General features: G+C 38.8%; 4 protein-coding genes across 4 annotated transcripts; 2 read left to right on the top strand and 2 right to left on the bottom strand.

Moving 5' to 3' along the window:
* The first annotated feature begins 7,381 nt into the window (after nt 1-7,381).
* Nucleotides 7,382-9,349, top strand: sp9 (sp9 transcription factor). The gene is made up of 2 exons (XM_020931840.2): nt 7,382-7,451; nt 7,855-9,349. Exons 1-2 carry the CDS (start codon nt 7,431-7,433, stop codon nt 9,145-9,147), a joined length of 1,314 nt encoding a protein of 437 aa, XP_020787499.1. The 5' UTR covers nt 7,382-7,430; the 3' UTR covers nt 9,148-9,349.
* Nucleotides 9,350-10,829: 1,480 nt separating this feature from the next.
* Nucleotides 10,830-15,105, bottom strand: cir1 (corepressor interacting with RBPJ, CIR1). The gene is made up of 10 exons (XM_020931818.2): nt 14,936-15,105; nt 14,231-14,325; nt 14,058-14,131; nt 13,951-13,964; nt 13,816-13,868; nt 13,690-13,738; nt 13,171-13,291; nt 12,609-12,715; nt 12,353-12,438; nt 10,830-11,983 (listed from the first exon to the last, which is right to left on the bottom strand). Exons 1-10 carry the CDS (start codon nt 15,005-15,007, stop codon nt 11,245-11,247), a joined length of 1,410 nt encoding a protein of 469 aa, XP_020787477.2. The 5' UTR covers nt 15,008-15,105; the 3' UTR covers nt 10,830-11,244.
* Nucleotides 15,106-15,520: 415 nt separating this feature from the next.
* scrn3 (secernin 3) lies at nt 15,521-18,833 on the top strand. The gene is made up of 8 exons (XM_020931819.2): nt 15,521-15,607; nt 15,850-16,013; nt 16,096-16,277; nt 16,387-16,586; nt 16,671-16,883; nt 17,341-17,503; nt 18,227-18,407; nt 18,474-18,833. The coding sequence occupies exons 2-8, from the start codon at nt 15,858-15,860 to the stop codon at nt 18,633-18,635; spliced, it is 1,257 nt and encodes a 418-aa protein (XP_020787478.1). The 5' UTR covers nt 15,521-15,607; nt 15,850-15,857; the 3' UTR covers nt 18,636-18,833.
* gpr155a (G protein-coupled receptor 155a) lies at nt 18,795-24,924 on the bottom strand. The gene is made up of 15 exons (XM_055159701.1): nt 24,439-24,924; nt 23,185-23,584; nt 22,289-22,457; nt 22,049-22,204; nt 21,722-21,805; nt 21,516-21,636; nt 21,361-21,445; nt 21,122-21,212; nt 20,835-21,021; nt 20,538-20,624; nt 20,298-20,431; nt 20,036-20,131; nt 19,880-19,944; nt 19,677-19,805; nt 18,795-19,551 (listed from the first exon to the last, which is right to left on the bottom strand). The coding sequence occupies exons 1-15, from the start codon at nt 24,875-24,877 to the stop codon at nt 19,356-19,358; spliced, it is 2,439 nt and encodes an 812-aa protein (XP_055015676.1). The 5' UTR covers nt 24,878-24,924; the 3' UTR covers nt 18,795-19,355.
* Nucleotides 24,925-25,000: the final 76 nt, after the last annotated feature.

Raw genomic sequence — 25,000 nt, 5'->3', positions numbered from 1 at the left:
CTAGAAATGTTACGCAGTGAACCTTTAAAACACACGTTCATATACAACATTTACTACCAAATAGCTTTAACTCAGATTAATACACTCTTTATTTTGTTCTATGACTTTTACCACATAATCAACTCCAGTAAAATAAAATAAAATAAAACTAAAAACTAAAGAAATCTGAAAATGCTATTATGCAAATGTCTCATTTACCTACTGTTTTTTCTGTTGCTACTGACTACTATACACTCCACAGTGACAGATTGTGTTTTAAAAATGCCAAGCTAAATTACAAGGGCAGTTAATCCTTTAATAGATCAATTGTAGGTGGACTCGAGAGGTAAATTACCATCACATACAGATCTGTGCCAAACCTGCGCCTTGTGTTGTGAAGGGAGGTCTTTTTAGTACAACAGCCCAAGAATCCTTCAGAGTCTATAGACAATGCTGAGTGCCTGGGAGTAATGACAGCCAGTCTTAAGTATAATCCTGTAGTTTTTATCCTTCTCCTTGTAGTGCTTCACATTCAAATGGTTGTTTGCACTGTCCTACAGAGATGAAATTACTGGAGATTGCTTAAGTGCATACATTAAACCCCTATATAAAGACACTGTTATCTTCTACATACTTAAGGCTATCCCCAGATCACCTTGAAACACTATCAAAGAAAATAGGATATTGTTCTTTGAATTAGAAAGTGGTAAAAGAAATATTCAAATGACATGTCTACTTTAGATAAATCATCCACTATTATTGCAACTTGTACAGTGTTTACCATTTTATAGTTACTTATGTTACTAATACATTTGCTGCTAGTTTTACTGTTCCAATCTGCTATTTGCTACTATGACTGAAATTGCAATCAGAATATAGAAGTAACTAAATACCTAAAAATAAGTATTCAGAATATTAATATAACTGTATTAAACTAGAGTTATTTCATTTGGTGACATTCAGAATACAATTATTTTCTTGCTGTACTTGACCACACTTTAGGGAATAGGCAATTTATGCTTCAAACAAATAAACAAACAAAAAAAACCTTCTTAAATACTCTAATAAGTGATGAATAGATGTAGAACAAAGTGTAATATAAAGCTTTTTTAATCATATGGTATGTTTTTATACTAATGTACTGTAACTTAAAGTGAAAGTATTCTAAGGCCATGTAACAAAATATGCTACAAAATACGTTTTAATACAGGTTCAGTACTCTTCCAGTGGTGGAACGTAACAAAGGAGAAGTAGTAAAGTACTGCACTTATAGTATAATTTTTAGGTATCTGTACTTTACTTAAGTACATTTAAACTGTATATGTTTTACTTTTACGAGCAGGTATCTGTACTTTCTATTCCACTACATTTCTGAATATGACTGAAAAGTATTTTTTATTGTTTGAGACCTATATTGAGCTTTATTTGAGACATTTGTAGTTCAAGCAAACAAAAATATAACAACAAATAAACTAAAATAAAAACAGCTAGAATAAAAAGATCAATTCAGTTATGTCTGTAGAACACAAATCTTTATCAAAATCATTACTTTTGAAGCTTTATTAGATCTCAAAAGCTGTGAAATACTTTTTACTCTTTAAGTACATTTTTAAACAGGTACTTTAATGCTTTTACTTAAGTAGACTGTTTCATGTGATACTTTTACTCAAATATTTTTTTTCTGGTATGTGCTCTTAAAGTTAACAAAACTGAGTACTGACACTGACTGCAATGCAACAACTACTACTACTTCTAAAATCAAGAACAAAGCAGGTATCATTGAGAGGTGTCCAACTTAAAAAAAAATGAACTGACATAAAAAGGATGTTGTAAAATGGCTTAAGCTAAATTAAAGAGCTAATCTAGTCACAGTCCACCTCTGCATATAACTAATATAGAGTGGAGATATGTAGTAATCAAATGGATTTGTAAGTTTTCCTCCCCACTTTTTACCTTGATTAGTTAATCAGACACTAATTGGCTGCGTGACCCCTACTCGCTGACACTCCTCCGTAAAACATGTATTGAATGCTTAAAAATAAAGGAGGCTTTTTGCTTTGATTAACAACGATTCCTCAATGCAAAACAATTCATGAGGTGTAATCAGTTATAGAATATAATTAGTAATCAAAAAACAGAAAATAATTCGGACTTTAAACTTATTGCAAACTTACGGCAGAACTTCAGCGTGATTCGTCCCCATATCACAGTATTGCCTGGTGAAATGGTGTGACTATGTTTTTTGGTTATAGATAGTTTATGATCCAGCTCTATATGTAACAGATAATGAGTCCATCTTGAATCATTTGTGTGATTGTGTGTTATTGCGCTGAATGCCTTGTTAATCCTCATCATCTCAGTTCTCCTCTTGTTCGCTCCTGATTCTCTTCGATGGTGCTACTGTTTCCCTGATTCCACCATCGTAAATGAGATGGATATATGAAAGCCAGCTGTAAAAGTACGCTTTGTTTGGGTAAAAATCGAGATTTTAGGCCTTATTATGCCTTTTCGTTGTATTATTTGCTATAGACATTGAATAAATGAAGCGAGAATTTTAGAATATATTAAAAGATTTTGCTTGGGAACCATGGACTAGAAAAGTGATTATTCCATTGACGGGACTACAACACTGAGTTATTGAAGAGGTACCACTGGGCTACCATAGTAAGTCAAGAGATGAGAAATTGGAACGTCCAAAGTCATTGCTAAAAAACTCTGTATAGTGATATTAAGAACAGGTTTAGAACAAGCACAAGATTTAGAACAAGTTGTCTCTGAAATACAATAGGAATGAAATGAGTGCTTAAAGGCGTTTAAATTAATTGGCAACTGGCAAGCTTCAAAGGTCCTGTCAGATTCTGTTCAGCTCTGTCACTAGTATTAGTATTGTCCTCAAAGAAACTACAATGTGCAATGCAAAACCTCCAGATCTGGCTCTTGATTTGATTGATTGATTTATGATTGATTGATGATTCTAAATCATTTTTCCTGGCATTTTGTAAAGGTGTAAGCGTTAACGACTTACTGCACTGAAACACACCCTGATCATTTGACTAAATATTTGTCCTGTTACCTTCCTTTCTATTGCCTAATACACAAGTCAAAAGGTCTCTGACATGCCACTTTAAAATATACTTCTAATGTTTCAACTTAGGCGAGGACAAAATTAAGTACATACATAAAGACAAAAATACTCCTCTATAAAATAAATGTACTTATTGTGTTTTAGAGATTATTTACATTTTTTAAATAAAATGTTTCTTAAAGATGACACTGCAACAGCTAATGAGCTATAGTGAAAACATTCAGTGTAAGTCTCCAAGGTAAGAGAAACCTGAAAGAATAAAGGAGCCAAACATATTGGTAAGGACTGCACTCCGCCTCAGTTGCAATTAGCTTATTAACTACGATACATAAGTGAAAATGAGTTCTGAAAAGCAGAAACAAAACATTTGAATATGAAATACTGGAACCTGTTAGTTACAAATATGAAATAGTGAATCTTGTAAGAGGATTGTGTGAATCATCTGTGACTGATTCTATGTCACCAGTCAAAAATAAAGTGTAATTGAGTTGTTCAATACTTAATAAACCATTGTGTGACATTACACGATTTCCTGTGAGTGCAGACAATAGTGCTGGATGACTGATGAGTGGAGCAGTCTCATAAAAGTGAAGTAACAGTAGTAAAGCACGTAAAAACGAGTTTATACGACAGACAGGGAGTGACTGCACAGGGAGGGGCAGGAGGCTGGAGAGGAGGTCAGGTGAGGCTGATCCAGTGCCGCAAAGTAAGCAAATATATAGTATAATATGTGTGATTATGAGTATATTATATTTTCCAACCAGATACCCACAGACACTCCACCATTTACTTGATCATTAAACGTGAACTCACTGTTTGTGCACATACCATAGCATCTGACAGACTACCATTTATTGTTTCTTAATTTGCATTTTGTTTTCACCTAAATATGCAGGTCAATCTCACAGTGAGCTTTAAATTTTCTAGTTATGTTGGCATATATTAACAAGCCTCGTGGTGAGGTCCTAAGTAGTGCACCAAATGTACTCACCCAACATTAGGCAAGCCAACCACTCCGATCTTCAGAGAGGTCCCAAATCTTCCAATGATGGGTGGAGGCTTGGGTGAGTCCCCTTTTCCCTAAAAAGCAGAGAGAGATCTGCAGTCAGAGTAGGCACTGACTGTTACATAACATACTAGTACAATGCCCTGCAGATCAGGCTAACCTTCTTTGGAGCCATTTTGAACACTTCAGATTAGATTCACACAAGCTCAAGAACGCCAAAGAAATAAAAATACACGTACAGTAGAAGTCACCACGTGTAACTAGCCGACTGCACTTTAACAGGGTACCCTCACTGGACTCAAAAATAGAACCTGCAGCCCAGAAGTGAAAGGTGACACTGTGAGCCGCCCAGTCGACATTTGGCGCTAAATTTAGCTGCCCATTCTAAAATGCAAGTTCATAAACTGTCCTACAATTAAGTAGATGGGGAGATGGTAATGAATGAATCCTTTGTCATCAGTGGGCAGCTTTTTATTTGTCCTGACTGTTATCTAACCAAGACCAACATTGTGGATTGTTCTTTTTTAATTCTTATTGATTAACTGGTTTGTGTCAGACATATGAAAAAAAAAATTCCAGTGGTCTTTTTATTCATATATAACCACTGTTTATAACGTGCATGACTTCATATAGTGATTTAATACAATAGTTTTCATGCCATGGCAGATGCCCAGTCTGACTTTTTCATTTATCAAGACTTGGGACTACACTGACTATAGTGTAACCCAAACACTGGCTGAATTTATGACTTAACCCATTTCAAAGGATTCAGCTGTCTAAGTGCGTAATATAGACAAAGGTTCTCAATTATTTAATGGTGACAAGTGCACTTATTTCAACAGGTTTAAGCTCTATAGGCCTGTTTAATCAACAATAGGCCTACTGTTGCAATACATACACTTTTAAAATACTGAAATTAAGCCAATTTAGCTCCAAAACTGTCATACATTTTATATACAGTTAACATTATATAATAAACAAAATGTCATATTTTACGAAAAAGCTTTGCTCTGTTAATGAGTCTGATCCAGATGAAGTGTGCCAGTTACGACAACAATGCAGCGCGCTAATAAAGTGTGCCACCCTTGCTCTCGTGATTTCTTGCATCCCACTCTGAGTGAAACAGGTGTAGCCACATGAGCACACCAAATTACAACAATTAGTTAAATGTCCTCAAATAAACTTCGCTCGGCAGAAGTACAAATTAAAGCGCGCGGGGGCACAACTAAAACCCGCAGCCTGTCTGGTTTAACATGCACAAAACAGCCCCTAATAATCTGGATCTGAGGCGAAGGGTGGCAGCCTTTTGTAGTGCGAATTGAAATGAATAGGTCTGGATTAATCATTTATCTTTTGTTGATGGATGCTCCCCCACTTAGACTCATCACAATAGATGCAGAGCGTTTTGTTCGACCAAATAAATCATTCCTATTGTTTAAGGTACATTGATCAATCTAATGGCTTGTAATAGGTTCCTAATTGCCACAGAGAAGTGCTCACGAATGGAGTACGGAATTACAGATTCAGCTCAGAAATGCTACTGCAATGACAGGGCAAGAGCATGTCCCCTGCCTTTGTCCAAACTAAATAGACCACGAAACATATGCAATTCTATGTAGTGTTTTATCACATTTTTATTTGAAAAATGAAATATGTATTTATTTACGCGCACTGTTTTACAAATCTTCCGGTTTAAATGCCCAGTATTTCAGCTGGGCCTATAGCCTGGAGGTTAATTTAATAACACAAATTATTAGGAAGCATTTTACAGATTTGATTTAACATAAGCGTGGTTTAAAAAATATATTAGCCTTTGTGATGGCATATCTAAAAGACTACCCAATATGAAAGCCGTTTATGCTTAGAAAAATACATGCCATTATTTCTCCATTTGTTTCCATTTTATGCGCGCGCTAATTGAGTGCCTTCAACTTTGTTTATGTATAATAGACATTTAATACTTTTAATAGCACTCTGGCAAATTGTCGTGATTGGAAGAATTATTCCATCTTCTGCTCGTGGTATTTGATGTGGCTGGTTTTATTGCCCCTCCAAAAGGAGGTTTTTAAAGCAAAAGGGAGATTTGAACAAATTGCGCCTGTGTTGACTGGCAGCGTTCTCCCCATAATGGAGCATTATCTGTCCGCTTTGAATAGGCTACAGTAATGCACATCTTTCGGTCAAGCCTTTCTGTGGAAAATTGCTTTACCTTTTAAAATGATGATGATGATTCACATCGGAGCAGGTCAATTTTACATTGTGCCATTATCCTCCCGCCTTTTAACAAGTTATGGGGCGTATTAGTTTATTGGATATGCGTATTAAAAATACGCACAAGTTGGGAGAAATTGAAACATTTAATCATCTAAATTGTCAGTAAAATGTATCAAAATCTGATATCTAAAACGTTTTATTGACTTTAATAGACACGAGTAGGGCCCTTAAATCCTCTGGACTTTGAAACTTTCCAACAGTAAAATCCACGTGTTGTTAAAGCGAGCTGTCATTTTTAATTAACCCCTCACCTGCACTGCCCTAACGGTGTGCAGCGCGAGAACACGTCCGTGCGTAAACACGGTTACGCGCACCATCTGTAGCGCGCTCCCAGGTGAGTTTAGTTTATCAGTTTCTGCTCTTAATGTAGTTTTAGAAACAGTTTTATTCTTGCTGCTCAGAACTTATCCAAGCGATGTCTGAGAAGCCCACTGTCAATCTTAGACGTTTTCTCCTGCTGAATAAATATAGACAGCCCCTTTCTTTCAAAAAAGACGCATAATAATTATAGCAAACACATGCAATCCCTATAGGCTAGGCTCGCGCGGTTATATGCGTCCTACACTAACTCTCACGTGCTGCGCATGGTCTTATAGATAAAAACCTGGGAGAACGGTGATGCTGCCGTTACATCGGTCCACAAACGCGTAGAAAGAGTGAAACGCTTACCTCTCTGTCGATATCACGTGTGCACTCAATTCAGCCCAGAAATGAGACATTGAGACTTCGTGAGAGGATACATAAAATAACTGTATGCATTAAAAATACCAAATCGTGTCTTGTATGACAGTCAGCGCAGAGGCTGTACAGCACATGATTGACGGAGGGCTTTTGGTGTTTCTGTCTGCGGTTGCGTCTCTCATTGGCTGACTTCATCCCCGACCACGGATGCAGCAATTAGATTGGCTGCGCGTCCTCGCCAGCTGTACTTCAAAGAACACGCTCAGTACAACTAGGTAGAGACTCGAGCTGAGAGCCAAGAGAGAGAAACCGTGTGACCCAAGTCAAACACGGTGCGTCCGGATCACGTTGGAGTTGTACGGCACCGAACTGGCGAACTCTCTCCTCGCAGCGCAGACCCTGGATATGGCTACGTCTATACTTGGGGTAAGTTTACTGCTGCTTTTGTGCAAATAAGTTAGAAAAAGTGCAAAAGTTATAAAAGCGTTTTTGTTTATTTAGTGGAGTCTGAGCATTAATCTTAATGTTTTGTTTTGTGTCACATTTTGTTTGCTTTGATCGCGATTTTCAGAAATAAACTCAACGCGATAAAAGCTCAATTCAACAACTTCATAACTTTATTTTGCGTAAATGACTCGTTGTTTACCAAAAGTTGCGCTGCACGTTGTGCTTTGAACACAGTTCATTTGTCCTCATTTATTTCTCTAATGTAAAAGAAGACGTTTACAAAAATTGAAATTAAACATTTTACTGAGGTAAATTTGTGTTTTGTGATATACAGCTGTGTGGCGCTTGCATTTTTTTTTTAATTTATGCCCCGTGTTTCCAGGAAGAGCCACGGTTTGGAACTACACCTTTAGCAATGCTGGCAGCAACCTGCAACAAAATCGGCAACACCAGTCCCCTAACCACTTTGCCAGACTCCAGCGCTTTCTCCAAAGGTGGATTTCACCCCTGGAAGAGGTCCTCGTCCAGTTGTAACCTAGGCTCCAGTCTGCCAGGGTTCACAGTTGCAACAAGCCGCGCGTCCACAGGACTAACCCCGACCAGTGGAGCAGGGAACAGCGCCTTCTGCTTAGCCTCTACATCCCCCACATCCTCGGCGTTCTCCAGCGAATACAGCGGCCTGTTCTCCAACTCCGCCAGCGTCACCTCTCAGGAGTCCGGTCAGTCTGCGTTCATCTCTAAAGTGCATACGTCTGCCGAGAGCCTCTACCCACGCGTGGGCATGGCGCACCCCTATGAGTCTTGGTACAAGTCCGGCTTCCACTCCACCATCTCCGGGGACGTGGCCAACGGCGCTTCTTCGTGGTGGGACGTCCACACGAACCCCGGCTCGTGGCTGGATGTTCAGAACCCCGCGAGCTCCCTGCAGAGTTCTTTGCACTCCGGTGCGCCCCAGGCCATTCCCCAGCTCAGCGGCTACAACCCAGACTTCTCCTCTCTCACACACTCTGCCTTCAGCTCCACTGGCATCAGCCCCTCTGCCTCACACATCCTGTCCACGAGCCAGCACCTGTTGACGCAGGACGGCTTCAAGACTGTCATTCCCACGTACACAGACGCTTCTGCCAACGCCATGATTTCTGGAGGTGGCTCAGGAATAAGCAGCTCGTCTCGATCGTCCCGGCGTTACTCAGGCAGGGCCACATGTGACTGTCCCAACTGCCAGGAGGCCGAGCGGCTGGGGCCCGCGGGGGCTAGTCTAAGGAGGAAGGGACTCCACAGCTGCCACATCCCAGGCTGCGGGAAAGTGTATGGAAAAACATCACATCTCAAGGCGCACTTGCGCTGGCACACCGGCGAGAGGCCGTTTGTGTGCAACTGGCTTTTCTGTGGGAAAAGGTTCACGCGTTCAGACGAACTGCAGAGACACCTGCGCACGCACACCGGTGAAAAACGGTTCGCGTGTCCGGTGTGTAACAAGCGCTTCATGCGCAGTGACCATTTGAGCAAGCACATCAAAACGCACACGGCAGGAGGAGGTGGCAAAAAGGGCAGCGACAGTGACACCGACACCAGTAACCTGGAGACCCCCAGGTCCGAGTCCCCAGAACTGATTTTAGAGGGGGTCAACCCTCGAATCACTGTGAAGGAGCCGTCTCCTCACGACGAGCCGTAGGCCTGACACAGCCACAGACTGCACTGTTAAACGGGTCTAGTGACAGACGGAGGACTGTCTCACAGCGGCACCGGCTCACCTCAGGCCGGGGACACGGATGTTGCAGAACGCAGAGCCTGTTGAACTCGGGACATTGTGAGCTGCATTTGTAAATGACGCCTCAACTGTGTGTTTTCTGTAAATGTTCGGCTCTATTGTTTTATCGTGTTGGTATCCTGGACATCAGGGAGTTTACTTTGGACGCACTTTGTGGATATGTATGTACCAAGCTTACCCTAACCTCGGTTACCATTTTTTCTTTGCTCAAATATCTATATATAAATGTTTACCTGTATAAAGTCACACGTATAAGACTTTCATTTTATCGTAATTAATTAAAACGTCTTAAAAGGCTTTAATTGTATCTTAGTGAATTATTTGTCTTGGCTAGAATACATGAACATGTTGAATATTTGAGGATTAGGGGGTAAAGGCCTGGTGTAAAGGTTATTTGCCTAAAACCAGGTCTGGTAAGCCGCCTGTGACGCTTTCCCTACGGAACAGATCAATGTTTAATGCCCCGGAAAAGACATTTCATGGCCAAATGAAAACCTTGTTAAATGCTATTAATTATGACTTGGAGCACATCGCAGCCCCATGTGTCTTGTCTGTGCGATTAGGGATTCGTGTCTTATCAAATATCTAATTAATCTGCGAGCGTCTTTTGTTCACTCGCACTTTATCGGGGGCCGTCTAGGGGGGTTTGATGACAAAGGTCCCTGAATATTTATTCTAATTGTCCAAATTAACTGCTAGAATTTGCATATCCATGGAGCGAAAATTGTGCTATATGGCGGGTTTTCCTCTTTACCACAAACCACAAAGATGTTATGGGAACGGTTTTTTAAACTTCAGAAAAAGCCAGGGCCAAGAGTCAGATGCAAATGTTGGATTTGAAATGCAGTGCGCGCGGTGCAGTCAAATGGCCTGTGTGTTATTTGAATATCAGTGGCCCCGCGCTGAAAGGGTTCAAGGATGCTCTCTGACTTCTTTGTGCGTAGCCAGTGCAGCGTCCGACTCAAGGAAAAGCCAAGGAATAATAATTACAGCTCGGTGCACGATGGGAATACGTCAGGGAGAGGCATCCTGCACACAGCCTCTTTCAGGCGCCTGTTAAATTGAGCAGAAGGCAATACAGGCAAATTATTTTCATTTCCTTTGGCGCAACAAGGCTTTTAAACGAGCGATCAGACAGGATCCCATTTAGGAAAATACTCAAATGTTATGTCTTGGAGACAATATTTTAAAATGTGTTCTTTTTATTTTGAATGTAATTAATTTTTTATTGATGGAAAATAGCCTATTTTTTGTTTAAACTGGTGTACGTTGAAGTGGCTCAAAAGAGTTGAAACGAGAAAAAATAGACAAAAGCAAAATAAAAAAGCAATAATTATTACTGTTACTGGAAACGAGCGTTTATTTTTGATACATTGGTCATCCTATGCTACATTTTACTCTTGATCTGAAGAGCACAGATTTCCGAGAAAATTTCGTAATTTAGAAATACGCATAAAAATATCAGACGACTAAAACAGTGCGTAATTAATTTCCAAAAAGCTTGAATTTATTAAGCTTAAAATACATTGCAGTACATTGATTTTACGTAAACCTGCTCAGTGTGAAAAAAAAAAATCTCAACAGGATATATTTATATGTTCTTTTTAATGCAAACAATTATATTTGGAACTCTAATATTTATTAGGGATAAAATCCAAGAATAACAGTCGTTTCAAACAATGTTGTCTTTTTTGTTTAAATAAAATACAACAAGAAAAAAAAGTATCCAAAACGTTTTTTCTATTTCAATCAGGTCCTAAAAAATTAAAATAAAATTTGCGCGTTAAGGCAGCGAATTGCCTCTAACGCAAATAAATTAATTTACACAGCAGGAGAAACCGCACTGCTATGGCCTACTTAACTACATTGTCTGTGGACTGCTTCCCTCTACTGGTGAACAGAGGTACGACGCTCTAATCTTCATGTGGAGAAACTGTAGGAGATCCGATTTGGTAGTCCATAAGAGATGTGAAATAACAGAATTTGTCAACGGCAAAACTGTTAGTGTTTTCTTTTGTCTCTGTCTGGACTACTCTCCCTTCTCCGTGGGCTCCTACTTTTGCTCCTACCCTTGTTATCTCTATCCCTCCTTCTCTCCTGGCTCCTGCTCCTACCCCTGTCCTCTCTATCCCTCTTCCGCTCCTGGCTCCTACTCCTTTCTCTGTTTTCTCTATCCCTCCTTCGCTCCTGGCTCCTACTTCTCCCTGTATCCTCCTTATCCCTCCGTCTTTCTCTGCTCTTACTCCTATCTCTCCGCTCCTTTCTATCTCGACTCCTACTCCTTCCTCTGTCTTTCCTCATCCCTTCTTCAGCCCTGTCCCTCCTTTCATCACTGTCTCTGTGATGCCTGTTGTCGTCTTTACTTCCGCTCCCCTTACCTCTCTGCTTGTCCTGACCTCCCTGATGCTTGTTCACTGGACTGCTTGCCCTGTTTTTCCTCTGGTGGTAATGGTCCGCGTCGTGATGGGTGCGCAGGCTCGGTGACCTGCTCCTGTGAGAAGAGGACTTCTTGTGTCCCTTGGCGTGTCTTTCAGAGCTGCTGTCTCGACGGGATGTTTTCTTCTTACTCTTCTTCTTGGGGCTAGAGTCGGAGCTACTGTCACTGCTGCTGTCACTGTCGCTGCTGCTGGAGTCTGAGGAATCGCTGTCCGCCTTTTTCTTATGTTTCTTTTTGCTCTTCTTCTTTTGTTTCTTGCTCTTTTTCTTCTTGGACTTCTGTTTCTCAAGGCGGTCAAGTTTTCTGTGTAGAGAATACATTTAGCAACTGCCCTGATATTATGTTGAAAATTTAGTTTTTGTTCAGCAAAAATACGAAAACAAAAAGAAAATTGTAGTGACGTATAAAAATGCCAAAATATGACATGCACAACTAAACAACTAAACATTGCCACTAAAATATCAAACTTTAAAAAATAACAATAATAGCTAATTTTTAAATCCACTAAATTGGGCAATGTGATTTTTTTATTTTATGCTGCCTGCATAAAAGGAGTCAAACATAATAATAATTTAAAAAAAAATTAACTACAATTGTCAACGTTTTTGTTCAGTGTCCTTGGATGTCTTCAAGGGCATCTATAAATACAATTTATTACTGTTATAATTTTACCTGAGAAGCTTCTGTTTTTGCTTTGATGTTAATGACTTTAAAAATTCCACCTCTGGATCTTCCTCTTCTTCACTGGCAACGAATTCCTACATAAAAAAAATTATGAAAATTATCCCAAAATAAATATAGATAGTACTAAAAGTATTATTGCAATTTTGTATATATGTATTCTACTTTGTGGAGTCTTCTATCTCAGGTAAAGGTGAAGGTATATACTGCATGTGTATGTTACGGGGAGTGGGAGACTGACAATTACCTGTGCTGGATCACAAACAGTCGCATCCCTACCAAGGACACATTTTTTCAGGGCAAACCCACTGTTTCGCATCTCCGCCATTAACTCAGAGGGGTGCATCGACGGACCTGTTAGCACAAATCACAGCCTTAGAGTCCCATTCATGTCAGAGCCATGCCAGCCACTATCTCCACAGTGGGAATTTCAGGGGCGGCTTTGTTAACAGAATGGGACATCAAATCAACTCACTCCACTTCCGGCTGAGCAAATCATACAATATCATTCTCTGCCAAAGCAGCGGTTTGGGCAAGCAGAATACACAATAATTACATTTTTTCTGCCGGCACAGGAGGGGAACCATTACGGCACTCCACCATCAAGACCATGCACTGACTGGACTCTCCCAGGGTAAACATTATTACTTTACTACTCAACTTGCTGATTGCACAACCCAGAATCAAGAGCTAGACTGGGAGCCCCGGCAGACAGAGAAAGGATACAGTGGGGGTAACAGAAAAGCTCAAAATGCTGTCCACAAAGAGTGTTTTACTGTCTATTTTTACAGTGATAAAGAGAAAAATACCTGCTCCATCATCTGATGCCATATGACTGGCATTGATCCCCGACAGCCCAAAGAGTGGACACTCTCTGTCTGTGTTCACGTGGCCCCATTTGTGGCATTTGATACACCTCACATTGCGGACCTGGAGAAACAACAGTTTTGTGTAAAGGGATGGAAATAAAATAAAATCTAAAATGGGATGTAAATTATCAGTTTATCCAAGCAGTTGAAAATTAGATGTATAATTCACCATTTACTACTACTACTACTACTCAACTGTTTTTTCAGATAATGTTTCAAATTACTGAGGTAAGATTCAAATGTGGGGAAAAAAAATACAAATTTAAAATGGCTAACACACTGTGTAAAAAGATAAAATATGCCATAAATACAATGAAACATAAATAAACCAAATAAATCAAATTAAAAAGTTGTGCTATCGTTTGTCTCACTGAATTGAAGTAGTCAAAGCCATACAGCTAAATGGTAATGGTTTTCTCCTTTTTAGTTTCTGAAAATCTGATTGTTTGGTTCACGCACCTGGATTCCAAATGGTTGATCCCTAATATTCATGTCATCTTTTGCATACCTGAGAGAAGAATTTAAGAAAAGCAATTAGTCTGATTCTAACAACAATAAATAAAAACAAAAGTGTAAACAATTTACTTCTCTCGAGGAGCTCCCTTTTGCCATTCAAACTTGCATTCCTCATCGCCCTCCTGGAAGATACACAGAAACATATTATCTTATAATTCAAACTTGACTTGGGTAGAAATAAGGGATAGGCCAAGCACGCCCTACCTCTTTCTTTTCCTCTTCAAAATGGACAGCACATCAGGAAAAAAATACAAAAATTAATTAGTCCGAAAAATTCAGGTAGATTCATCATGCCTTGGGATTGTACTTACCTTTGGATGCTCCTGGTGGAGCCTCATACATGAAATTCAGTCCATTTTTGACACGATCATCTCCCATCAGGACCCTAAAGGGAAAAATACAAATGATTTTATTTATTAGAAACATCAATTGCAAATTATTCAGATAAGCACTGATGACTACATTAAAGAGACAAACATTGTACCTGTTGTTGTAGGTCTCCTGCTCTTTCAGATAGGCCTGCATCAGTTCCTCCTGTTTCTTCTTTTCGAAGGTGAGTTTCTGTTCTTGTATCCATACCTGTCTCACAAAAGATAATATAGTAAGAAATTAGAGGTTTTTCTTAATGATGAAACAGCTGAATAGACGCACAAAACATTCCAAACAATCTGCAGTCTGTAAGGATCCACCAATAATATACAATATTGTATAATAAAACAATATCTAAACACAACAAGACATAGATGGTTCCCAGGAGGGACGCCTAATGTCTCCCTCTACTGGATGATATTGGTGACTGCAATTTGTAGACTTTAGCATAGAGGATAGCGTAGTAGTTTTAATTTTCTTACATTTGTCATCATATTTATTTTAGCTGAAAATGTTGAGTAATTGTTAAAAGAATTGATTTATTGAACCAAGTCTCATAATTTTTGTCTGAAGCAGCCTACAGCTCACCCACCATAAGTTAGTTAGCAATGAACTAAATTTAGTAACATGAAGTCTTCATTGCTACACATGCAGTAGACATTCACCGTTGTAAAATAACATTTGTAAATACATCCTACAGCAGAATAACAGAGTAAACAGTCCTACCACATCACATATTTTCGAGTAACATCAATGCTAAGTTAGCATAGCAGGCTAGGTAGCATGCGACAACTAGAGCGAAGGAAACATTTTTACTGACCTTCTTGATATTTGACTTCGACGCAGGATGAAAATCTTTCTTACACATAAAATTAGCAAATGACTTCCCCATGGCTGCCGCACAGTTTTACACAAAGTGACAGCTATGATTTATTTTTAGCTCGCTCTAGTTCCGCATGTAAACAAACTCCACAGACTGACCAGCCGCACTTCCGGAAATGATTACAAAAGTGATCTCCTTTGACAAAATAAAACCATATTAAAACATTCTCTTTATAGAGTATAATTGTGAAGTCTCGCTGTTATCTTATTTCAAGGGACTATTAGCTACTAAACACAGCTGTTTTTTTAGTGTTATTTAAATTTACGCTATTTTAGAAACTTGCAGCGAAACATCAGCGGAACAAGCTCTGTAAAGGACATTTGGATTTTGGATTTAGACTTGACTTTATTTATTAGTTTTAGTTACGTTTCTTACGGACATGCCAAAACCAACGGCCAAGAAAACGTATGCATGATGGACTACCATGCATAGCCTACTATTTACAGGTTTATTTATTATTTTAGATTGAAACCCATAAAAGGGACTATCAGAATATTTTGGCATTGTTTACGTCACGTGACATACTGTTTCCGTGTCACTGGAAAGGTGATCTGGCGAAAAGAAGGGTCTGCAGAAATGAAAACAGAAACTACAAAGTGACAGACACAGGTAACATTGAAAAACAAATGCACCTTTTTAGTCCATGTTCCATATTGATGCTTGTAAGAGTTAGTCTATTACTTGGGTGTGAATCATTGCATGTAATAACACAATTCTTCCTCAGGTGTTAAACATAACCTTTCATCTGTGTGCATTTGATCGATTTTAATTAATGACAGCGACTACAAGTAAATGAAGTTCTATGATGCAATGTAAATATCTACTTTTTTATATCTAATTTTTTGACTTAGCGGATAAAATGGAGCCATCATCCTGCGACACATTTGTAGCTCTGCCTCCCTCCACTGTGGGACAGCGCATCATCTTTGGGAAGAACTCGGACAGGCCCTGTGATGAGGTGCAGGAGGTGGTGTATGTTCCTGCCAGTGACCACGTAGAGGGCGAGACTGTAGAAGTGGGTAACAGTCACACAATTGTCTAAGAATGATTGGAAATTGGTAAGTTGCAATGCCGTAACCTTGTTATCTTTTGTGAAGTGCACATACATGGAGATTGAGCAGGTCCCCCACACACATGCAGTGGTGTTGAGTAAACCGGCCTGGCTGTGGGGAGCAGAGATGGGAGCAAATGAGTATGGAGTGTGCATTGGCAATGAAGCAGTTTGGGGCCGAGAGAGTGTTGATGATGAGGAGGCGCTTCTTGGCATGGACCTAGTCAGGTATCAGCTTCTTCCTTGTTCTGTACTTGCCACACAATTAGGTTAATTTCTAAGTGTATGTTTATTACTACTTTATAATATATTGAACTGCATTATCCTTGTTTTCCAGACTAGGGCTTGAGAGGGCAGACACAGCAGAGGGAGCAGTGGATGTGATCACTGAGCTTCTGCAGAAATATGGTCAGGGAGGATCTTGTTTGGAAGATGAAAGCGGCTTCACCTACCACAACAGTTTCCTCATCTCTGACAGGAAGGAGGCCTGGCTGCTGGAGACATCTGCCAAGTATTGGGCAGCAGAGAGAGTGGAGAGTAAGCATAAAAAATAGGGCCTATGACTTTGTTTGATCTATATTAAAGTATTTTTGGAGTTTACAAGTTTTAATTGTTTTTTAGGTGGATATCGCAACATTTCAAATCAGTACGGCATCACTACTAAGATTGACAAAGAGCACCCTGAGATGAGGGATTACGCTCGCAGCAAAGGCTGGTGGGATGGAAAGAAACAGTTTAACTTTGCCACAGTCTACTCCTACCTGACCACTGCCAGAATTGAGGCTTCTGGGAGTCGCTACTGTGAAGGGAAGATGCTACTGGAAAAAAGCAATGGTAAATGGTGTTGAAGTCTTTTGATCAGCTGATGGGAGATTTTAAAACAAAGGATAGGCCTGTCATGATAAATATGATTATTAAGTTATTGTTTAGTACATGACAGATGAGACAGTACTTTTTGGGGGTCATTATTTATCATGAGTACTTTTACTTTGTACTAGAGGGAGAATTTTTGTTATTTTTATGTACTAAGATATTTGAGTTGTAGAGTGTTGCATTATGAACTTCTATGACTCATTATAGAAACTAACTACTTAACATTTTGCATTCTGTCATTTACTTATTGCACTTTCTTTTTTTCTTTTTTTTTACAATATTGTACATTTAGAATACGTTTTTGGGCTAATTCGGGTATGTGGTTTGGTTTGGCTTTGACAGTATTTCGCACTTAAAAATTTGTTATCATGACAGACCTAACAGAGGCTCAATGATGTATTTTATTTTTATGTTTAAGGTTCTATTACTGCAGAAACAATGATGGATATCTTGAGAGATAAAGAAAGTGGCATCAACATGGAAGGAATGTTCATGTCCACAGGGAGCATGGTGTCTGTGGTCCCTACTGATCCAACTCTGCCAGCCGTGCATTATTTTACTGCAACCCCAGATCCAGAGCGGTATGAGATGGTTTTAATAGAATTGTAATATTGATACTTCGCAATATTCTCTGGGGGTGTGATGTTAACTGTAGACATTGTTGTGTCTGAAGCTCTGTTACTCGAGTTAGACTTTAATCTGAGCTTTGTTTTAACACAATTTGACCAGAAAGATTTGACTTGGCTGGAAATGCAACAGAGGAAACTCAAAACTGAATGTCTAAACAGGACCACGAACAGTCGTATTGATCACAGGTTTTTAAATCCACTTTGTGTTTTTCTTGAGTTTTCAAACAATCTAAAACAGTGTTTGCTAATGTGTGTGTCATCATAGTAACTTCTGAACTGTCCAGGATAGAGCTACATATACAATACCCCCAGTGTGATGTCACTTCAAAGTATCAGTATATTGATACTATAACCAGTACAGAGCAAAAGCATCTCATGAGTTTCCATTTTGGTTATACTATCCCCAATAAAATGTTAAAAACTAAAGAAATTGCAAAAGACAAAAATACTGAATTAACAGCCTCCATAATCCATTTACACATGCCATAATAAAGTAACAATATGTACTATTTACTTCATCTGTCATAACTTTGATTGACAACACAGCCTGATGTCTCTCCAAGCTACACACCAGTCATATACAAATTACAATCTTGGTTGTGACATCTCATTTGTTGAAAGATGTACCAACACTTTGAACTTTTAATACTTTTTTTTTATGTACATATCTTTCAGGTCTGTATTCAAACCCTTCGTTTTTATGGAAGGTGTGGGGCAGTTTAAAGAGACCTGTTCTCCTAACTATGGTGCAGATGATCCAGTGAAGAAGAAGCCTCGTTTCCAAAGCAAACCCGATCGCAAACACGCGTTATTTGTCAAGCATGAACTCGTATCTGCCATTATTGAGTCCTACAAGGTTGAAATTGTGCCATTTTGTTGGACTACTGTTTTTTTTTGTAACTCATAATTGTTTGAATTGCAGGACAGAGGACAGAAGATCACAGAGAAGATGAGGGGACTTGAAAAAAACAAGATTGATCAGATGGAGAAGATTGTTTCAGAGGGTATTACGGAGCCAGATTACTTGGTCAACTTGTTTTCAAACTGTGTTCAAGAGGAGATGGCTATTTATGAGAAAAGCTAAGGGAACATGTCTCTACTTGTTGAAAACACAACTGTTGCATAAAATCCAGTGTTTGCACTAAAGACAAGAAAAACATTAATCAAGCAGCAAGAACATCATAGTGTTGTATAATATGTATAATACTGTATTACAAATGATAAATGGCCATGGTCCGATTAATTAAGTGCATTGCAATATTTATTAAATCAATAAAATATATTAATTAAATATTTTGTACATAATACTGCAATAAACTAGAAAAAAATGACAATCCCTCATCCTGTGTACATTTACAAGCAGCCAAGCAATAAAATCACAATTCATTCACATGATGAAGTACTGATGAACACTTTTAAGACTGACAGTACAAATGACATCATCCCTTCTCCGGTTTTGACAAATATTGAGGTATTTAAGCAAAGAATTTCTACAGTGTGACACTATTTGAGGCCATAACTAATAATGAAAAAACAGCAACTACTACATTAAAAGAAAGCTTTGAAATGACATGGGTGATTTTGTAGCATGGTATAAAATTTGTTTGTCCTTAGAAAATATGAAATGTCTCATGTGCTTTAGTCATACATTTAATTGAAGTTGTTAAAGAGGGTTATTAAGAAATTAGTTTTTCATATAGACAGTAGAAGAAAATTTCCCTTAATGTAAATAAGAGGCAAACTTTGCATTGAAACTGCATTATTTGATCATGAACTGGACATTTAATTTTTTTAATATTCTACTTCATTCTGTGAAACGATAATACAGAGGACTGTCCTGGAAACAATGCAGATGGTTAACATGCCGTAGCACACCACCCTGTTGCAGCCTCATTCCATAAAGAACAGCCTCTCCACGGTCCAGAGCTAGACCCACCTGCAACAGCCAGTCCACCAACTCACAGCCCAGAAAACAGGCCACTATAGTCCTCTTCCCACACCTACAAGTCAGAGCCAGCCACCAAGAAGAAGTATGTTAGCAGGATTTGTAAGAAAACATTTTAAAACACTGAAAATATTTGTTGTTATAGATGTCAAGAACACAGGTATGCAAACCCACTCTCACCTTCTCTGTCTGACAATATCATGACTACACTGATCTTTGTGGTATTTGGTGAACTGAGTGCAGGTCATCCTTATACCCAGATCTGTCTGGGGCTGCTCCCGCTGTCTTCTGTTCCACAGGGCGTATAACCTTAAGCATTTATCAAACATGTATTGAGCACACGGATTTGTTTAGGAAAAACTTAAAATTGTCTAGAAAAGTACCTTCTTTTAAAAGGCAGAATGATAAAATGTTTGTCCAACCCAAACAGTGCAAATGAGAGAAGTCCCTGTGTGCACAAAGCCTCACAGTTAAAACACAGATACACAAACCATTAATCCCAGTACTAAAACATTACCAGTACAAGAACCGTTACCTACCTGCCCATAGTTAGCCACAGCACAGAAGAACTGCAGCTCTAAATAGAGTCTACCTGGAATAGAATTCAACAGCAGCCACAGGCAGCTGGACAAGTTCTGTCAAAACAGGAATTAAAATGGATTTAACACTTGACGGGTAAGGAAGTATAATATAAAGTCATGTAATAGATCGTGTAAATGAATGGACCATGGCTCTGTGTTGGGAAAGAGTAATGAGTTAAAATGAACTTGTTTAAATTCAACCCTGAGATCAGTTACTCACAGCAAACAAGCAGACAGTGAGGAGCAGACACAAGAGAACATGACGGGCCACCTGTCTGTCTACAGCCTGCAGCCGCTCCTCCTCCTGCTGAATGAGCAGGCACTCGCTCGCCTCACAGTTATCCTCACACTGATCTGCAGAACAGGAGAAATGTTTCAAGGACATACATACAAAAAACATCTATTAGGTAGGTCTGCTGGGTTTGTGTACAAAAGACAATCATTGCAGACTCAATTATACCTCTGAGTGAAGGCTGGTTGTTCATATTAGTGCTTGTGATCATATCAGGCATGGGCTGAGGTGGGGCGCAATCACATATGAGGCAAGCTGATAACAAAGTGACAAGTCTATGAAAGTGTATGCCAGATGTAAACTGACCTTAACATTCACTCAAAGCAAAGAAAATGCACAAAAATTAACATAAATAAGAGCTTTAGAAAATACTCAGCTCCACCATTTTCACAGTGATTAATGATGAGGTTACAGGCTGCATGTACAAAGTAAGGTCTGATTCATAACAATGTAAAAAAGTGATACCTCTGTCACTATCACCTGAAAGACCATTTGCCTCAGAAAGACTTGGACTTTCAGGTTCGACCAAAGTGTCTTCAAAGGTGTCAGAGTTTCCTTCATCCTTCTGTGCCCAGGTTCCTCTGCTGAGACACACAAGAGAGCCCCCTGCCAGCAGTATGCTCAGAGCAGCCATGACTGTGGAGCAGATGATCTGGAAGAGGACAAGCCAGGACTTTAGACAAAGGCAATACTGTAGTGGGCTTTTCAACTACAGCAAAACTCTAGATCAAAGTGTTGGATGGTTTACACACCTGAGGCTTGCCATAAAAGAAAGCAAAATCTATAGTGTCAGGCACCATTTTCCCAGACATGAGCAAAATGCCTGTTACAAAGATGGGGACCCTGGTAATAGAAGAGCAAAATAAAAAGAACCATAAGTCTAGCATTTTGCTTGTGTTGTTTTTTTTTTTGTTTGCAAATATTTGTGTCTGCAAATGAGTCATAATTTATAAACTTTCATTTCTCCTTTCTTTTTTCTTTAGTTACTCACCCCCAGCCCACAAGAGCTATCATGCCTGAAGACACTTTCACATCCTCATACTTTTTCAGTAGAACAAGAGACAATGCTATTAAACCTAAAACAAAAATAATTGTGTTAAAAATAATCAAAGGTGGTTTCTTGAATATTTTTGTACATGTCATTACCTGACCACACATAAGTGCTGTAGAGGGAGATACACAATATTGTGAAAGTAACGATCTGTCCAATGAAATTATCTGTGTAAACAATATAGTTCCACAGGATCATTCCAAAACATGTCATGAACTATAAAAGCAAAGACAAACTGTTACAAATGCAACATAATTTCAGAATTTGATATTTTGCAAGTTTCATGTGTTAGTGTAGGGACCTGTGCAAAGAATAAATGAGCTGCAAACATCTGAGGTAGTCTCTTGACTTTCTTACTGAGAAACATAACACTTATCGTCCAAACCTGTTAAACAGAAATGTCTATTAATGTTTTTGTATTGTATATATTACTTCCTTAGGCCAATGATGGGGCTGGACTTTAAACATTCATGTGTAGCAATACGGAACAAATTGCACAACATATGATGCAAGTCTTGACTAAGTAGACAGAAACAATACATACACAATACATTTAAATGAGCACAAAATGCAACCAGAGACTGAATAAAGTCCCACACTCACTAGACTAGTTTATATATCTACTTACCAAAACAACTAGTCCCAATATACTAATGTTGAAGCAGACTTTCTGTAACGACTTCCTCAAAACATCTGGATCCATCCAACTGATCGTCAACAGCCAGGCAGAGACATACATTATAGGGGCTGACAGGAAAGTGCTAATGACCATGCCAGACGTCACCTGAAAACAAATCAAAAGATAATTACATAGATATATAGATACATTGTATGTAAAATGTATACTTCCAAGTAAATATGCACTTACAACTTCAACTTCTGCATTGTAGTAAACAGCATAGATGGCCACACTTGGTGCAGTTGGGAAGCCTCCATAGAGAAACGCAAAGTTGGAGAGACTGGATTGGTTTAATCTGCTGGTGTTGCTACTGTCCAACAGATCCACCATATCTTTACAAAGGAGGGGTAATAATAACCTATAAAATAATAATAATAAAAAGCAAGAATATGATTATTAATAATAATAAACACCACAGGTAAAGACAGCATTGGAGTAACATTAAATATACAAGTCAAGGCAAACATGTAACAGCTTGGTTGAATCTTGTAGCTTTTAAAGTCTGAGTCATTCAAAACATGTTGGCTAACTAGATCCTATAATGAAACGGCTCACTGTGGTTTGTTTTTTAATGTTCTCTAGTCAATTAGGGTTTTGATGATGATACATGATGATACATGATACAGTTGTAAAGGTTTGGTGTATAATTATTTGTAATGTCATATAGTAGAGATCAACTGATATGATTTTTTTGGCTGATAAGTTCTGCTGATATTTTTTGGGCCGATACAAAGTATGTATGACCAGTTTAGCTTCTTTTCCTTAAATTTTGAATTTCTTGCACTCTCATCCACAGCTGTGTTTAAACCACAAACATTAAGGAAAGCTGTGCAATCGTGTTTTCAGCAGTTATCTCTGACTAACATGTTCAAATACACCTTTGTGTGTATCTTTTATGCAGCAGCAGCTAAAAAGTCCAAATGTTGACCCAAAATATTGGCATATAACTATAATGTATATTTCTGCTCTTAATAAAGTCCTGTTAAAGTCGTCTTACGAAACAGTGTTACAATCTAAGAATATGTGTAGAATAAAAAGTAAAAAACTTCAACTATGTAAAGTGGCTAGTGGTGGTTTTCACTCACAGTTTTGCAGTGATAAGCAGGATTAGAGTCACAGCAGTGGACTTGGTTAACTTCCCTAGCTGGCCCACCATGGACAGACCCAGATAGAAGAGAGCTGCTCCTCCAAAAGAGTTAGCCAAGCCATCCACAAACTCTGCCATGAACACTGGGATTCTTTGATGCAGAACAAAGTGTGCAGTGATACCAATAATAACCATAAACACTATAGGATTCTTTAGGACCTGTAGAATCACATGTCCCACTATGACTAATTTGCTTTGCTGGTGGTTTATCTGGCTTTTCCACTTTTGGATCTCACAAAACCCAAATCCTATAGGGTTGAGGATCATTAGAGAGACAGGTGCGACCAGGTAAATGTACTGGAGGTATTCTGGGTATGTGTTCTTGTAGAGCGCTGCAACTGCAAAACACAAACAATAAAATGCATGTTAAATGTAATCCAGAGTATTTATTCATGTAAGTGAGAAAATGTTAAGGTAAAATAGAAGAGTCTTTAAGTAAATGCAAATTAATATTTATAAAAGAAAATTGTGCAAAAATACAGTACATTTTTGTTTGAGTTGTATTAAAGGACCCGTATTATGCTATTTTCTGACCTACAATGTTCTTTCCTCAACACAATTATACCTGGAGTTGTGTTTTTTGTTCAGTCACACATGTTTAACACACAAACCCTGCATATATAGGCTGAGTTCTTCTCTCAAACGGAATACACTCGGTTCCACCTTGTGATGTCATGTGGTAATACAGGAAGTGCTCCACTGTGTTTTTAAACTCCATACACCTTCATTAGAATCACTTGAATAATTTCAGCCCAAGAAATACCAATTTCTACTGAACTAAAGGTAAAAGGTAGCTGTTAACTTGAAAACTACTACTTCACGACATCATAAGGTGGAATGGAGCATTTTCTGCTTTGGAGATGTAGACAGACTAATAATAAAGGATTACTCAAACATGTGAGAATGAAACAAAACACAACTCCAGGGATGTTTTTGAGGAGCATTCTAGCATGGCATCTAGCATCTAAATAAGAGTTAATTTTGTGTAATACAGAACCTTTAAATTGTACTAAAGAATATGTTTAGTTTATGCTTAAAACAGCAATTAAACTAACAATGTATCATTCCCCAAGGTATGTTAGCAAATGTTTAAAGAATGACAAAACAAACAACACTTTAAGTACTGTTTGTGCAGGCGTTACAAATGTGTAAGTTAATTCTGACAGTGGTAAAGCTTTGACAATATACTCACCTATAGGATATCCTAAAGCGAAATCATTGCTTTGGGTGGCAAATATAGAGTAAAGACCAGCTTTACTATATCGACTCTCTGGACAGGCCACCACCAGTGTTAGAAAACATACAATTACAAACACAGAGGCTTTGGCAATGAGGATGCTCCATAAGAAAGGCCAGATGACATTGGCAAAGTCCAGCAGCACCATATTTTTAAACAACAATGCTGGAAGGGCAAACTTGGACACAAAGTTCCCCAACCCTTTGGCCTGGGTGGAAGTGATGATGTTAGTTCTTCCAGCTATGTACCCGCACAGAATGATGCCAAAGCACTCCAGTAAAGCGGGGAACAAGTTGTCAATGGACATGGCGGAGGAGACAGAGGAGAGACCCTGGCCCTCCTCGTACTCCAAGGTGAAAGTCCCATCTGGTACCATGATCCTGTCAGCTGTCATCTATGGGTCTGGGCCAAGTTATAACCACCAACCACTAAAACAAAGCAGCAGCACTGGAAAAGAGTGGAGAATGGAAAGGGTCATTCGTCCAAAGGCAAAAAGATAACAACTTTTATGTTTGAA

Source organism: Boleophthalmus pectinirostris, unplaced genomic scaffold (assembly GCF_026225935.1).
Source record: "Boleophthalmus pectinirostris isolate CB_2022bp ecotype Guang Dong unplaced genomic scaffold, ASM2622593v1 HiC_scaffold_240, whole genome shotgun sequence".
NCBI lineage: Eukaryota > Metazoa > Chordata > Actinopteri > Gobiiformes > Gobiidae > Boleophthalmus > Boleophthalmus pectinirostris.
Note: the sequence above shows the minus strand (reverse complement) of the source record. Positions and strands in the feature narration are given on the sequence as shown.